This window comes from Pararge aegeria, chromosome 22 (genome assembly GCF_905163445.1).
Source record: "Pararge aegeria chromosome 22, ilParAegt1.1, whole genome shotgun sequence".
Classification (NCBI taxonomy): domain Eukaryota; kingdom Metazoa; phylum Arthropoda; class Insecta; order Lepidoptera; family Nymphalidae; genus Pararge; species Pararge aegeria.
The window spans coordinates 10,262,243-10,276,516 of NC_053201.1; the positions used below are offsets into that span (position 1 = coordinate 10,262,243).

The 14,274-nt window shown below is 36.5% G+C and overlaps 1 protein-coding gene across 6 annotated transcripts in view; it reads left to right on the forward strand.

The window, feature by feature from the left end:
- The first annotated feature begins 1,404 nt into the window (after positions 1-1,404).
- LOC120633595 (tight junction protein ZO-1-like) overlaps positions 1,405-14,274 on the forward strand; it is a 151,714-nt gene continuing 138,844 nt past the window's right edge. For all 6 annotated transcript variants that reach the window (XM_039903813.1, XM_039903809.1, XM_039903810.1 and 3 more), the window contains exon 1: positions 1,405-1,686. In XM_039903813.1, coding sequence (XP_039759747.1) covers positions 1,410-1,686 — 277 coding nt within the window. In that variant the 5' untranslated portion in view covers positions 1,405-1,409. The remainder of the gene's footprint in view (positions 1,687-14,274) is intronic.

Below are 14,274 nucleotides of genomic sequence, written 5' to 3' on the forward strand. Positions count from 1 at the left end.
TAGGTTTAAGCCAAAAGCGCATTGGAGCAGCATGGATGGGCAACGTTCTGAAACCTTCTCTCCAAAAGACAGACCACCTTTGCCCAGAAGTGGGGTATTGATAATGATGATCGACAGTAGATACCTAACTATCTACCCGTTTTCAGCAGTTGTTTTTACCGCATTGTAAATGCCTACCTTTCATACCTATATCTATTTTGGTGGGCAATGATAGGTAATATTTTGTAAGCTTGTAGACTAATTTGGTTCCAGTGTTGAATAATAATAATCTAGATCACATTACAAAGTTACATTTTGACCCGACGACGACGAAACAAAATCACTGGTTACTTTCAAGTGGGTACACGTCATTTACCTTCTAATATGAAACCTAGAACATTGTGTTAAGGTTCACATTCCCATAATTGATAAAGGTAAGCTACGAATATTACTTTTAGGGTTGTCGCTTTGGAAACAATGGATGCAATTAAATAGGGCGCAAAAAGCAATTTAAATTCGTCGTCTGCAGACATGACTGTCGACAATACTGTGCCAATAGTATGAAAAACTTTTAAAGGGCTCGCGCTTTAAAAGTTGGTAACTATTAATCCCCACTTTCAGAAGAAAGTTTTATCTTCGATAATGTGTACTTTTTACTATCTCATCCGCCTGTCATTGACCAACTGGTGACCCACAAGCCTTTTATGTGACGTACCGATAAACAGATTTAAACCAAAGATGTTAAATGTGTAGGAATAACTGGACCCTTATCACTACGGAACTCTATCCATTGTAACTGGGTCAAAATATTGACATATTTTTAAACTATTATTGTGGTAAGTTACCGATGTTTTATTAACAATTGTCCTTAAATTTAGCACATTTAATAAATTTATGCCATTCTTTATTTTAAACCGTTTGTTTCTTAAACTACATAGGTAACGAACTCTGACTGACTTCCCCAAAACCTCAAAATGTATCCCAAATAAGCATTCCCAATAGTATTTAACAACCCATTAGATACCTATCACATTTCTACGTGATAATAATAATAACTCTTTAAATAATAATTAAAAAAAATATTTTTTACAAAACTTAAAGTTCTAAACCAATAGAAAGTGATACGCAACATTTTAATATTTTTTGTTACAAAAACACTATTAAAATTATCTTTCAACATATCTAGTAGTTGAAATGCAAACAACAACTATTATTAAAACTTATAAAAGACTTAGTTTGAAAAGTCACACGCAACCATTATTTTATACCGCATAATTAACAAACAGGGTCCAAATACATTCCTGTGACAACCCTACCTGCTTGCATCTGTTCTTTCTGAATGGAAGTATTCAATGGTAACCATTTTTTTCCCTTTACCAACTCACCGTCAACCGTTTACCGACACCGTCAGTCGACCGTCGTCAGCCGTGATGGACGTATGTGCCGGTCTGGCGCAACACAAGGCGGTGCTACTCAGCGAACTGTGTGACACCAACGTGTTGGATGTGCTCGTGAAGAAGGGCATCTTCAACGTGAACGAGCTCGAAGTGATAACAAGTGCGGTGGACAGTGATAAGTGCAATTACTTCATAGAGGTTGTTGGTAAACAAAGCGCTGCGAAGCTCAGGGATCTATGTGCGGTGCTTTACAATGAATGCCCAAAATTGGCTAAGGAACTGATGAATGATAGGCGATATGTTATAAATGGTAAGTATACTTAGTGTTATTCATTTTACACCCATCACCGGCCTAATAAACGGCACGGATCTCCTTTTATGAGCAGGGTTTTGGCCGTAGTCCACCAAGCTGGCGAAGTGCGGATTGGTGGACTTTACACGCTTTTGAGAACATTAAGAAGAACTCTAGTTTGCAGGTTTCCTCACGATGTTTTCTTTCACTATCACGATCTTTTCATAAGATTTGTTATTGTTCCAAATAAAGATGTTTTCTTTCACCGTAAAAGCCAGTGATATTATGATTGCTAAATTAGATAAAAAAAAATTAAGAGGTTTTCAAGTGTTTATTGGTGTTTGGATAATATTATATATTTACGTACCTACCATTCCTTAGTGGTAACCTACTAGTTAGTGGTTTATTACGAACTGTAAACTGTATGAAGACATGGTACTAATAGATGGGTGATAATAGTAGTGATTAAATGAAAAGATATTGCAGTTTATTGTAGCAAGGACAAGTAAACAAACATCTCTGTACCAATAATAACATAAAAAAAAAGAAAAATCGCACCGTACTCCTTTATCATAAATATTGCAGTTGCAATCTCTATGTCGGTAGGTACCTACGTCTTTGAGTTGAATTGTAAATTCCCAAAATACAATCATCACGTTCTCCTCAGCCTTGTGAAGTCCCACTGGGCACAGTCCTCGGGTTTTTTTGAGCATAGCCAAATGCAATTTTTTGTGCTTTAACGAATATTATCACTAGTTAGCAGTGGCGTGCACTTTATATATGCACAAATGCGCTGCCCTACCCTAAATATTTCATACAACTTAGACGGAGAATTTTTCTATTATACCTATGCTATCTTACTGTCTTATGCCTACCCTGGTTGAAACTCCTAAGCACGCCTCTGCTAGTTAGTATCCGAGTCATAACCGAGACCTTCGGCTTATCATGGTAGGTACCCGAGGCACGGAGGTTGACAACGCCCGCCCATTTCCTAATTCTATGCTGGTACTGAATTACTGAGAATTTTATAACAGAGCAACCCAAAACCTAACGCCTCTGCTAGTTAGTGATCATAACCGAGAGCTTCGGCTTACCATGGTACCCCAGGCACGGAGGTTGAAAACGCCCGCCGTTTTCCTAATTCTATGCTGCTACTGAACTACTGAGAATTTTATAACAGAGCAACCCGAAACCAAACAATTTTTTTGCCCGACACGAGATACGAACCCAGGACCTTGTGATCTGTAGTTAAACATGCTAACCACTAGACCAAACAGATTAATCAGCTAATCTATAGGCTAATTCAGTTAAGATTATACGGTTGGATACTGAAAGTTTATACCAACATTCGAAATTCGAAATGTCCATCAGTAGGTAGGTATTTTAACTAACTAAGAAATCTATATTTTGCTGTGGTGCGTTGAAATAAAGGTGACTAGTTAGAAATATCAAATGCTCCTAGGTAAATAAAAATTTATCCAACTGTGACGTCAAAGCGATTTAGAACTAAAGTAAAAACTTCGGGTAAATCGTACACTAATAATAATAAGAATATATGGATGTTTTTTTTTTAAATCCAATTTTAATAGTGTTTTTTAATTTTTTTTAAGCATTGTTAAGAATTAAAAAAAAATTAAAAAGAATAAATGATAGAAAAAAATAAGATTGTATAATGATTAGAGCACAAAACTCACAAAAATTTTGTTAAAATGTTACCACTAAGTCCAAATGTTATCTGTCGTCGACTTAAAATTGCCTTCTTGCAACGTTCGGGATGGTCAAATTAAGAACACAAATAAAAGAAAAGGTAGGGTTTTCTTTTCGAAATTATATTCGTTGAATCACTAAGCAAAACACGAAGATCTGGCTGGGCACAATATCAGTGTAATAACCAAAACCAAACCAAGTATTGCATCTACAAATAGGTCCCTATTTAAAAGGCGGGCGCTCAAATGTCTAGGAAAGCAAGATAAGTTAATAGTCGGACCAGATTATCATCAGTTAGTTATATAATGCATTGGAGTAGATCTTTGGAGCTGAGTAAGCTGTATAAATTCCACTGTCCTATGAGATGGAAGTCCGGTAGTGGGACAGCATGGGCAGGAGACAATTATATCCCCGGGGGAAGGATATAAATTTATCTTCTCCCACAGCTTTATCAACTCTCAGAGCACTGGCGCACAAGTGGAAATAATATCCAAATAGTATATGTGTAATAATAAATAGGGGTAACGTTCCCTTATTCCATGTTCTCGTGCTTTAGAAAGTGGACATTAGTATTATATTGACGTATAGCTGATGAATATTTTTTTATGAATACAATACACATAAATACTTATAATATACAGATAAACACCCAGACACTGAAAAACCTCCATATTCATCACACAAACATTTTCCAGTTGTGGGAATCGAACTCGCAGCCCTCGCAGTCTAGATTTTGCTTTATTTTATTTAAACAATAAACTTACATCATTAAATTTTTAATTTGTCTCATAATATATTAAATCATTTATTTCTCTCCGTATTCATTCTCTTCTATTCGCTTCTCGAGCGGGTGAAGATCATTATCTACACCGATGTACACCCAACAATAGAATATCATCATAGTAAATAAAAGCTGTATTGACAGTTTGACAGTTCAACAATAGGAGTGCTCCGATCGTCACCAAACTTTACAGGATTACTCTCCAGGTTAATCCGGAAATTCCCTGAAAGTTTCATTGAAAACGGTCCAGCCGTTTCGGAGCCTATACGGAACATACCTTCTCTTTTATATATATATATATATATATATATATATATATAAAATATCTATTTATATATATATATATATATATATATGTATATATAGAAATAGATAGTGACGAATGCTAATAGAAGTGAATGGAAGGAGAAGATCTAAACCTAAATCGTGTTGTGTTGGATGTTGGGCTCTAGCGTGGGATAAGGTAAGACAAAGGCACTAAGAAGACTATTTATTTTGGAAGTTTTTTTTTTCGGTTGATAAGAACGTCTCGACGCCATGAAAATCGATGCTCGCTCTTTTCCGATGCGTTTTTACGAGAGAAAAAACTGTAACTGGTCTATCTCTTTGTCCGGCTACGGAAATATTGTTGTTTTTGTGCATGCAGTAAGTTGACTAGCTTACAATATAATTGCACGAGAAACGGAACTTCACCCAAACCCGAGTTTGATTGAAAAATTGCACGTCGATTGTCCAAAAGAAGGGGAGAGCCCGAGATAAAATAAACATGCTTCACATAAATAGACTTTGTTATAAAAAGATTTAGGGTTAGATTTAAACAGACGATTGTTTGAAATGACCGCGAAATCGCAAATTTATAATGCCATGCGGGTGCGTTCGGAAATTGACCTCGCCTTTAGAACCAATCTCCGATTATGTGGTTGTGACAATAATTTTATTTAACTAATAGTTTATAGGTAAGGCCAAACAACTTGCCAAGTGTGAGTCACTCTCGCGTATTTTATATTCGGAGTTATATATAAATATATCAAATCACACGAAGCCAACTCGAATTCAGAATCAGATTCAGAATAATTGTAGGTTAAGTTAGGTGCAAGCTAAAAGAAAAAAATCCTAACGAGCATATTTATTTTTTTACTTATATACTCTTTTGCATTCGATGTTACGGCCGTACCTGAATACTTTCAGTAAAAACTATGGCAATGGTTTACTCAAAAACTATTAGCGTTTCGGTGTCCCAGATAAGTTTTAAAGACAGTAAATAATGTACCTACCTCTATAGCCTCTAAAATATATTTCGGTTTTCATTTACACGTTGTATAGAAGGTATGGAATTTTAAGATGACATTATTTTTTTTCATTGGTTAAACATATATTCATAAACAAAAATAACCTAAAATAACCTATGTACTAAATAAAACTAATAAAATCTAAAACGTCTTCGAAAGCGAGGCATGGTTGATGGTGCCTAAAATGCTGGAAGCATTGCCCCTTTGAATGGCCAAACTAATTTTTTGGGCCAAGGTAACTGCAGTGGCGTGCATAGAAAGTATGCACAGGGTATGCAGATAATATATGAAGCAAATCTCCAGTACGAGTTATAAAAAACTTAAGGCTAGTCATTGTAAGAGTTATAAGAAGCCTACCTGAATTTTATATCAACTGCATACCCTGTGCATACCCTCTATGCACGCCACTGGGTAACTGCAATCTCTAGGGTAACCGGTAGAGACTCGTTAACCCTTTTTCACAATTCTATAGCAGATTCAATTTGCAGATTATGTATAAGTTACCCACAATAGCGCGTTTTTATCGAATAAAATTTAAAAAATTAAAATGTGTTTTTCAATCGTCATAATATTCTCTAAGCACGAAAGTTGTAATAACGAGACCCAAGTTTTACTCCTTGGAGTGACCTCACCCTATGTTGACAGTCTTTTGTCTACAATCTACAGCCACAAAAAGTGCGTCGAACCCGCTAGTCGCTCTACGATCATTGTCTCGCGTTGTCCCCTTCCAAGAACTCTAATCATAACAGAACAGAACTGCTGTTCTTGGAAAGCCTAGATAGGTATATCATATGTATAACTACAACACATGTGAAATAAATAAAGTTTCTCCCTTTTTCCTGTTTCTGTTTTAGGGTTCCGATCAAACCAAAAAAACATTTACAGGATACCTTTGTTGTCTGCCTCTGACAGGTAACAAAGATATCCTATGAATCGGCTTCATTATAATCTCCTTGCTGCTAAGCCGAGTGCCCGATCAGTGTCTCTCGAAATGCAAGTTCTAATTATTATTTAAAACAGCCCATTAAAAAGTAACAGCTAACGCCCTCTACTATCTTGTAGCTTAATGTTTTCTGTGGAATTAGTATTTTACCTTAGATTTCGCTGTTAGGTACGCGAACGCCATCTGTTGGTTACGCCATAGGTTTTTTTACATTTGGGACTAGATGGCGCTGTAGTAATTGTAAATAATAGATCGAAAAAACTAAAAAATCTTATTTTTTATATTTAAAATTGAAATAATCTTCTCAAATTAGTGTACTGTCACCGGTCCTCGATATATCTATAAAGTTTGAACGAAATCTGACCGTTTAAAGTGGTTTAAAATAGCGTCCAAAGAAGTCGGTTACAAACATACAAACATACAGGTGAATCTAATAAAAGCGTGTTAAAAATATATCTCTTACAGATTTAATAATTTTTTTGTAATTATATTTGATTTGACGGCCGATTGGCGCAGTTTGCAGCGACCCTGCTTTCTGAGTCCAAGGCCGTGGGTTCGATTCCCACAACTGGATAATGTTTGTGTGATGAGCATGAATGTTTTTCAGTGTCTGGGTGTTTATATATATATTCTAAAGTATTTATGTATATTATTCATAAAATATTCATCAGCCGTCTTAGTACCCATAACACAAGCTACGCTTACTTTGGGGCTAGGTGGCGATATGTGTAGTGTCGTAGCATATTTATTTATTTATTTATTTATTTATATTAAACAACAAAGATGACATTCTAAGACATTTGCCGAAAAACTTTGTAATCATAATCATTCGTTTGGGAAAAAAAACATGTGAATTTATACACATAAAAATCTAACGAGCTATACTGTTACTACATCTAGATAAACACTTTCAGACAGTTTGTATATAGATAACGTCAAGACCATCAAATAGAGCTGAACATAAGAATAACTCAAGTTCTAAAGTCGACCTTTAAAATACCCAAATTCTACGGTCGCGGCACCACCTGTTGACCACGAGCTCCATACAACTGGGAGGGCAGACTTACGAGCCATCACCCTATAAAGGTTCATGTCAACAACTATTCTATTTTTCATCTATTTATGTATTTCAGTAAATCTATTTATTTAAGGTCGGTCACTAATACAGTATCATTTATCATTTTTTATTTAGAGATTGAACAGTCAGGTAAATTTGTCGTTTGGACAAATCACTGCTAGAGCGACGGTAAGGAACATGAGACCTGTGTGTATAAAGACAGACGGTGTTTCCCATTGCGATCTAAACAGCTTATCTATAAATTTTGCATCCTCATTTATATGATGGCTCGAGTTACCGATGGTGGCTGAATAATCAAATATTGTCTTCATATAGCCGTTGCGTAATACCGATTGCATTACGCCACTCGTGAACAACGTGCTCAGCTAATGACCACTGTTGACTGGGTAATTAACACATTCGCATTTATTTATGGAGCGGTATCCCGCGACATTGTCCACGTAGTATTTACGTCTGATTAACTGTGATAGGTTTTCCTGCGGTCATCATATCAACCGATAGACGTCCACTGCTGGACATAGGTCTTTTGTAGGGAGTTCCAAATTCCACGGTTCTGAGCCGCTTGGATCCAGCGGCTACCTGCGACCCGCTTAATGTCTGTCCACCTCGTTGGGGGTCGACCAACGCTGCGCTTACCAATTCGGGGCTGCCATTCCAGCACCTTGGGACCCCAACGTCCATCCTTTCTCCGAACTATGTGCCCTCCTGTTCCTGCGGTAGCTTGTTTTTTTTTACGGACCGAACAGATGGCTCACCTGATGGTAAGTGGAGAACCATCGCCATCGTTATTACACCGGCAACCGCGTTTCGAATAGAAACACAATTGCTTTTAACTCTAAAGTGGATCTGCCTACATTATCTACTAGCTGTTTAAAAAACTTAACCGCGGTTTCACCTGCATTAACTATGGGAAAATAGGTTTAGTACTTTCAAAATGTTTCGATTACGAGCAAAAAAAACTAATCTTCTTTCTTATATTATTAGACACATTCTAGAATTTCTCGGTGACTTTATTCCTTGTACTTATTCGTAACTAGAAAGTAAGAAAGAAAGAAAATACATTTATTTATTCATGTTAAGTGTATGTCTGTGTGTAACACCAACCTAGATACCTAAACTGGTTAGTCGTTTTACATTGAACATACTATTCAAATATAGTTTGAAAAAAATTATCTAATAATGAAGTATAAAGCAATTTTATGATTGCAATCTAGCTTCTATTCGTCATATTTGAGTTTTTGCACATTACAAGTTGACGCTGGTATCACATAAAATATTCCAATTTCACGGTTAAAGCATACTTTGATATGTCTAAAAAAGAAGTATGAAATAACTTTATGATTGTAATCTGGCTTCTATTCGTCATACTTTAGTTTTTGCACATTATAAGTTGTCATGGATATCTGATAGAATATTAGAATTTCACGGATAGAGCAGTTACCTGCATAGTGTGCAGTGAACTCAATATCGAAAATAATTAAATTATAATAAAACTAACATTTAAGGGGGGCTCCCATACAGCAAACGTTATTTATTTTTATTAGTTTTGCTCGATTTTGATAATAGCAACATTTAGACCCTTAAAACTTTCAACAGAATATTTTGTTATAATATTCAATTTTAAACTATAGTTTGACTCGCAAATGGCCGGTTTTTATTTTAAACAACTAAAGTTAGCCAATGTCCGCAATCCAAGATGGCTGCGTGTTAACCTTTTAGGGGTATTGCAGGTATATTAAATACCTATATCGGTTTCTACAGGGCATTACGCAACGCAACGCAGGGCGGAACGCTAAATCGTTTGGCAGGTGGAAACTATAACGTACGCAAGCCTCCTATCAGACTAGACTAGAGATAATTCAGAAGTTCCCCAGTTCCCCCGCCGGGGATAAAATCCCGGACCTCCCACTTGTAAACTACAGTGCTCACACTGCGCCAGGGAGGTCGTCAAACAAACATGGCTGCCTATCTTTGCGTAGTAAGTACCTGCACTAATTAGATACCGTAGTGATACTTCTGAGCCCTATGCAGATTCCTATTCCCTTTGGTAAAGTGTCTACAAACTTCAAACAAAGTTAATTAGCCAATTGAATAATACGCGGGTAGACTAGAGCTTCTTAATACAAGCGTAAACGTAAATCGAAATAAGTTGGTGGCGTGCACTGGGTTTCTTACCAAGGTACGAAAATAGCCATGGCACACGGCAGGAAAATTGCATAAAATGGCAGAAGTTCTCCTCCTATACGAGCTATATAATATCAATTTTAGGGTATGCAGTACTTTTGTGCATGTATGAAGTGCACGCCACTGTTAATAGTCTACAACGGTCCACTGCTGGACTAAAGGCCTCTCCGAACTCCGGGAGGGTTTACCAATAAATCATTATCACCTTGCTGGGCAGATACTAAAAAACAGCATAAAATAAATATTTAAAGGGCTCCCTACAACATACATGATTTTGTAGAAACTCAAAGTAATAATCAATAGACCACAGCGGTCCATTGCTGGACAAAATACCTCTCCCAACGGAAAGATTTACCCATAATCACCTCGTTGGCAGATACTAAAAAACCGCATAAAATAAATATTTAAGGGGCTCCCTACAACATACACGATTTTGTAAATAATTAGTTAAGGCGATGTCCTTGAATTAAATGCAATATTTTTGTTTGTTTATGTGTTTATTCGTTTGTTGATCACCTATGTTCAGGTCAACCAATCCGTTTGCATCCTGAAGACCGATATAGGATTACTACTTTTTATCCCGGGACATGGTTCGGGGACCGTTCCGGCCGGGATACTAAAAAATAAATTTTGTAATCTATATCTACATGTTAAGAAAATTAAGCATAATTTGCTATTCTCCGTGAAAAGCAGGAGAATCTGTATGGTGCAATTTATAATTCCTTCAATCCTTATACTCCACACCAAACAGATCTACGGCAATGTACCCTCTACGCACGTTTTGCTCTGAAACCGGAGCATGCTCATGCGATGTTGACTTTACAATGTATAATTGTTAAAATCTATATTACGGCATAACAGAAAGACCGATGTTGACACAATTATTAATTAACCGATGGATACATAAAACTTTCTTAGCCCGCGAATAGAAAGTTCCCGCTGGATTATTATAAACCAAAATAAACGCGAATGAAACACAGTAGCGATAAATATCAGTGAATTTCTTGCCTATTTGTATGACATACCTAGAGATAAATATTTTTGAGAAACTGCATTTTAAATAGCACCTGCCTTTCGAGAAATTCGTCTGGTATTCCAAAAACTACCATAACAACTCCTTTCATGAAATAATCACCTGTAGACTCATTTGACCCAGTTTAAAAGACACCTTTTATACTTTTAAAGGCACAAATACGGCAAAAACTATTTTTAAGAGATAGTAAGCAAGAAGAAGTAAGTTTTATTTTATACTTTACATTGTCTGGTTCGACATTTGTATAATTGGTTGTATTTACGAACGGGACACGACCGCTGTACGCCACATAAATAGTTGAAAGAAAATGACAACAAAAACTGCACCATAATGATCATCATCAGCCTATTACGTCCCACTGCTGGGCCAGAGGTCTCCACTCTTGGAAAACGGGTTCTAGAGCAAAAATTCACTACACTCTCCATAGTAGGTTGGAGCATATTTTTTAAGCACTTTCCGATAAACACAATATGATAAACGACTAAGACACCGGGAGGTATCTCTGCATCGTTCGAGTCCATGTAGGACTGGAGTATATCGATAATGCAGTCGTATTTATATCAAAATATCCACAAATTCCATGTCATGAGCATTGGTTATTAATCAAATGTTTAATTATTACTGTAGTAAATATTAATAATAATAAAATCATTTATTCTCGGGACTATTAAAACGTAACAGAAATCTTAGCTTAATACTACGAGTATGTTCGAATGAATCATCGATACCTTAACTGAGTCAAAACTGTTACCTTACTTATCAGTGCTCTCCCTGTATAATTATCTTTGATACAAGAACAGTGTTACTACAAGTATTATATAGTATTTTGGGTAAAAACGATTTAAGCTTGACATGCAACATGAAAAACTAATTGGAAGTTAACTAAAAGGCGCGTAGCATGAACAGTTAGTTTGTAAATGCGATGGTTTCGCACAAAAAAGCATTTTGGTTAAAAGCATGTGCTTCAGAACATCTGCCCGTAATTTTATCGACGCTATTTTGTGCAGCTGCCTCGGGATCTTTATGCAATTCCATTCAAATAAAGCCTTTAAACTTTAAAGTAATAATATTAAACTTGCTTTATTAATTTTATTACGGACTGCCTATTGGCGCAGTAGGCAACGACCCTGCTTTCTTAGTCCAAGGCCGTGGGTTCGATGGCCACAACTGGAGAACATTTGTGTGATAAACAGTGTCACGCAGTTTCAGTTTTTTCAAAACATACTTTACAACAAAAAGTAATAAAATAGACTTAATTGACTAAATATGTTCATTTAAAAATAAATAAAACCCCGGCACTAAATAATAAAAATAGTACAAAAATAGCAATAAAAGTTAAACAAAAGATCAACACACACACACACACACACGTTTTTTTGTGTCGTGAAAATATAGTGTTAATTCTGTAATATATATCTTCAATGATCTGTCGCTTGGGTTGTCTTAAATTCCAAAGTCTTCATAGATGGACAGACAGACAGACGGACCGCGGAGTCTTAGTAATAGGGCTCCGTTAAAATAAAAATAAGATAGATCGTGTGGTTGTTATACGAAATTATAGCCCTTGTTAAATAACCGGCGGGGTCAAAGGCCGGTCAACCCGGCTCGTTTAAGACTTACCACGGCGCTCATGGGGTGTGACGATCCGTGAGAATCCGACATGGGAAACTGCTCTATCGAAGTTCGAACCCGTCTATTTGTAAGGCGTTTTTGTTTCGTGGAATGTTGGTATCGCGTGTTTTGTCTTTGATAGAGTTTTATACGGTATTGCGGTACTGATATATAGATTAAAAATGTTTATACCTTAGGTCTACATATTGTTTTATTTGATAATTGTTACTAGCTGTTGCCCGCGATTTTCGTCCGCGTTTATTTAGGGGTTTTTACAAATCCCGTGGTAACCGTTTGCTGGAATAAAAAGTAGTAGTAGTACTCTCCAAGTAACATAGGGTTTCAAATAATTATTTGCTAAAAGCCTGTTTCAAATAATTATTTGCTAAAATTGAAGTTTATTGGTTGCTTAGTTAAGACGTAAAGAACAAAGAAACACTTTCGCATTGACAACGTGTAAATGAAAAACGAAATATTACTTCACATGCTTTAGAGGTACATTGTTTACTATAATCTAGGCTAACATCAAATGCAAAATTAAAATCAAGTGACTGCTGTCAGTTTATCAGGGACGCGTCGCGTAGCGTAGGTACTATGCACGTGTTGGTCTTTTATCTTCAATAGTGTTGACAATAGTAAACACTACGAATGTTTTGAATTAGTTTGTTTGATTCCTTGTAAAATAGGCTTATGCACCTTTCAACTGTATTTCGTATTTCAGTTACACGTTTTATAATATTATTAAGTTGACGGCCGATTGGCGCAGTTTGCAGCAACCCTGCTTTCTGAGCCCAGGGCCGTGGGTTCGATTCCCACTACTGGAAAATGTTTGTGTAATGAGCATGAATGTTTGTCAGTGTCTGGGTGTTTATATGTATATTCTAAGTGTTTATGTATATTATTCATAAAAATATTCATCAGTCGTCTTAGTACCCATAACACAAGCTACGCTTACTTTGGGGCTAGGTGGCGATGTGTGTATTGTCGTAGTATATTTATTTATTTATTTAAGTTGTATAAAATTTTGTGACCCTTTTTACTAAAGCTAGACACACGAGTTCTTCACGACGGGAAGGGTTTAGGCCGTAGTTTTCCCAATAGCCTAGTGGGGATTGGAAGACTTCACACGCCTTTGAGATCAAAATTCGGAACTTTCATGCATGCCGGTTTCCTCACGATGTTTGCCTTCACCGTTAACTCAAGTGATATTTCCCCATCATCGGCACCACCAATTGCCTCCTCTGTTATAGGAGAGACTGTTTTATGGCAAATACCTACACACATAACTCCAAATCATATCCGAGTTAGGAACGGAAACCGTATCTCCTATGACAGAGAATGCCTGTGCTGTTCCTGTCTATCTAATAGAGAAGCGTGGTTCGAATTCGATTCTCGAACTTACGCTGGACACGTATATATAATAATACATAATCTTATATCTTTAAACGAGAAATTCTTGTATATATATAATTGGAATCTCTGAATCGGCTCCAACGATTTTCATGAAATTTAATATACAGGGGGTTTCGGGGGCGATAAATCGATCTAGCTAGGATTGATTTTTAGAAAATGTAATTTATTCGTGTATTCCGGTAATAACCGGTTTGGTGCAGACGAAGTTGCACGGGTCGGCTAGTAATACATTATTCGAAAATCATGGCCTTGAATGATTCAGTTATTCAGACTTAAGAGATTTAATGAATCTAAATTCACAAATTCAAGGACTACACCTAATTGAGACAATTAATTAAGTGGAATTATAACTGTGTAACTCAATCAGCTTGTACCTATATAACCCGTTCTGACATGGTACCTGGCACCTATATACTTTATCTAATTATTTATACATCGGTATTTTATTACTAGGCAAGAGGGCGGTCACCTACTCGTTGGATAGATACGGTGAAATCGTTGACCCAGACAACTGTGGTAGAATGTTTTCGACATGCTACCAACCGCCAAAAGTGGAGAAGACTCGCG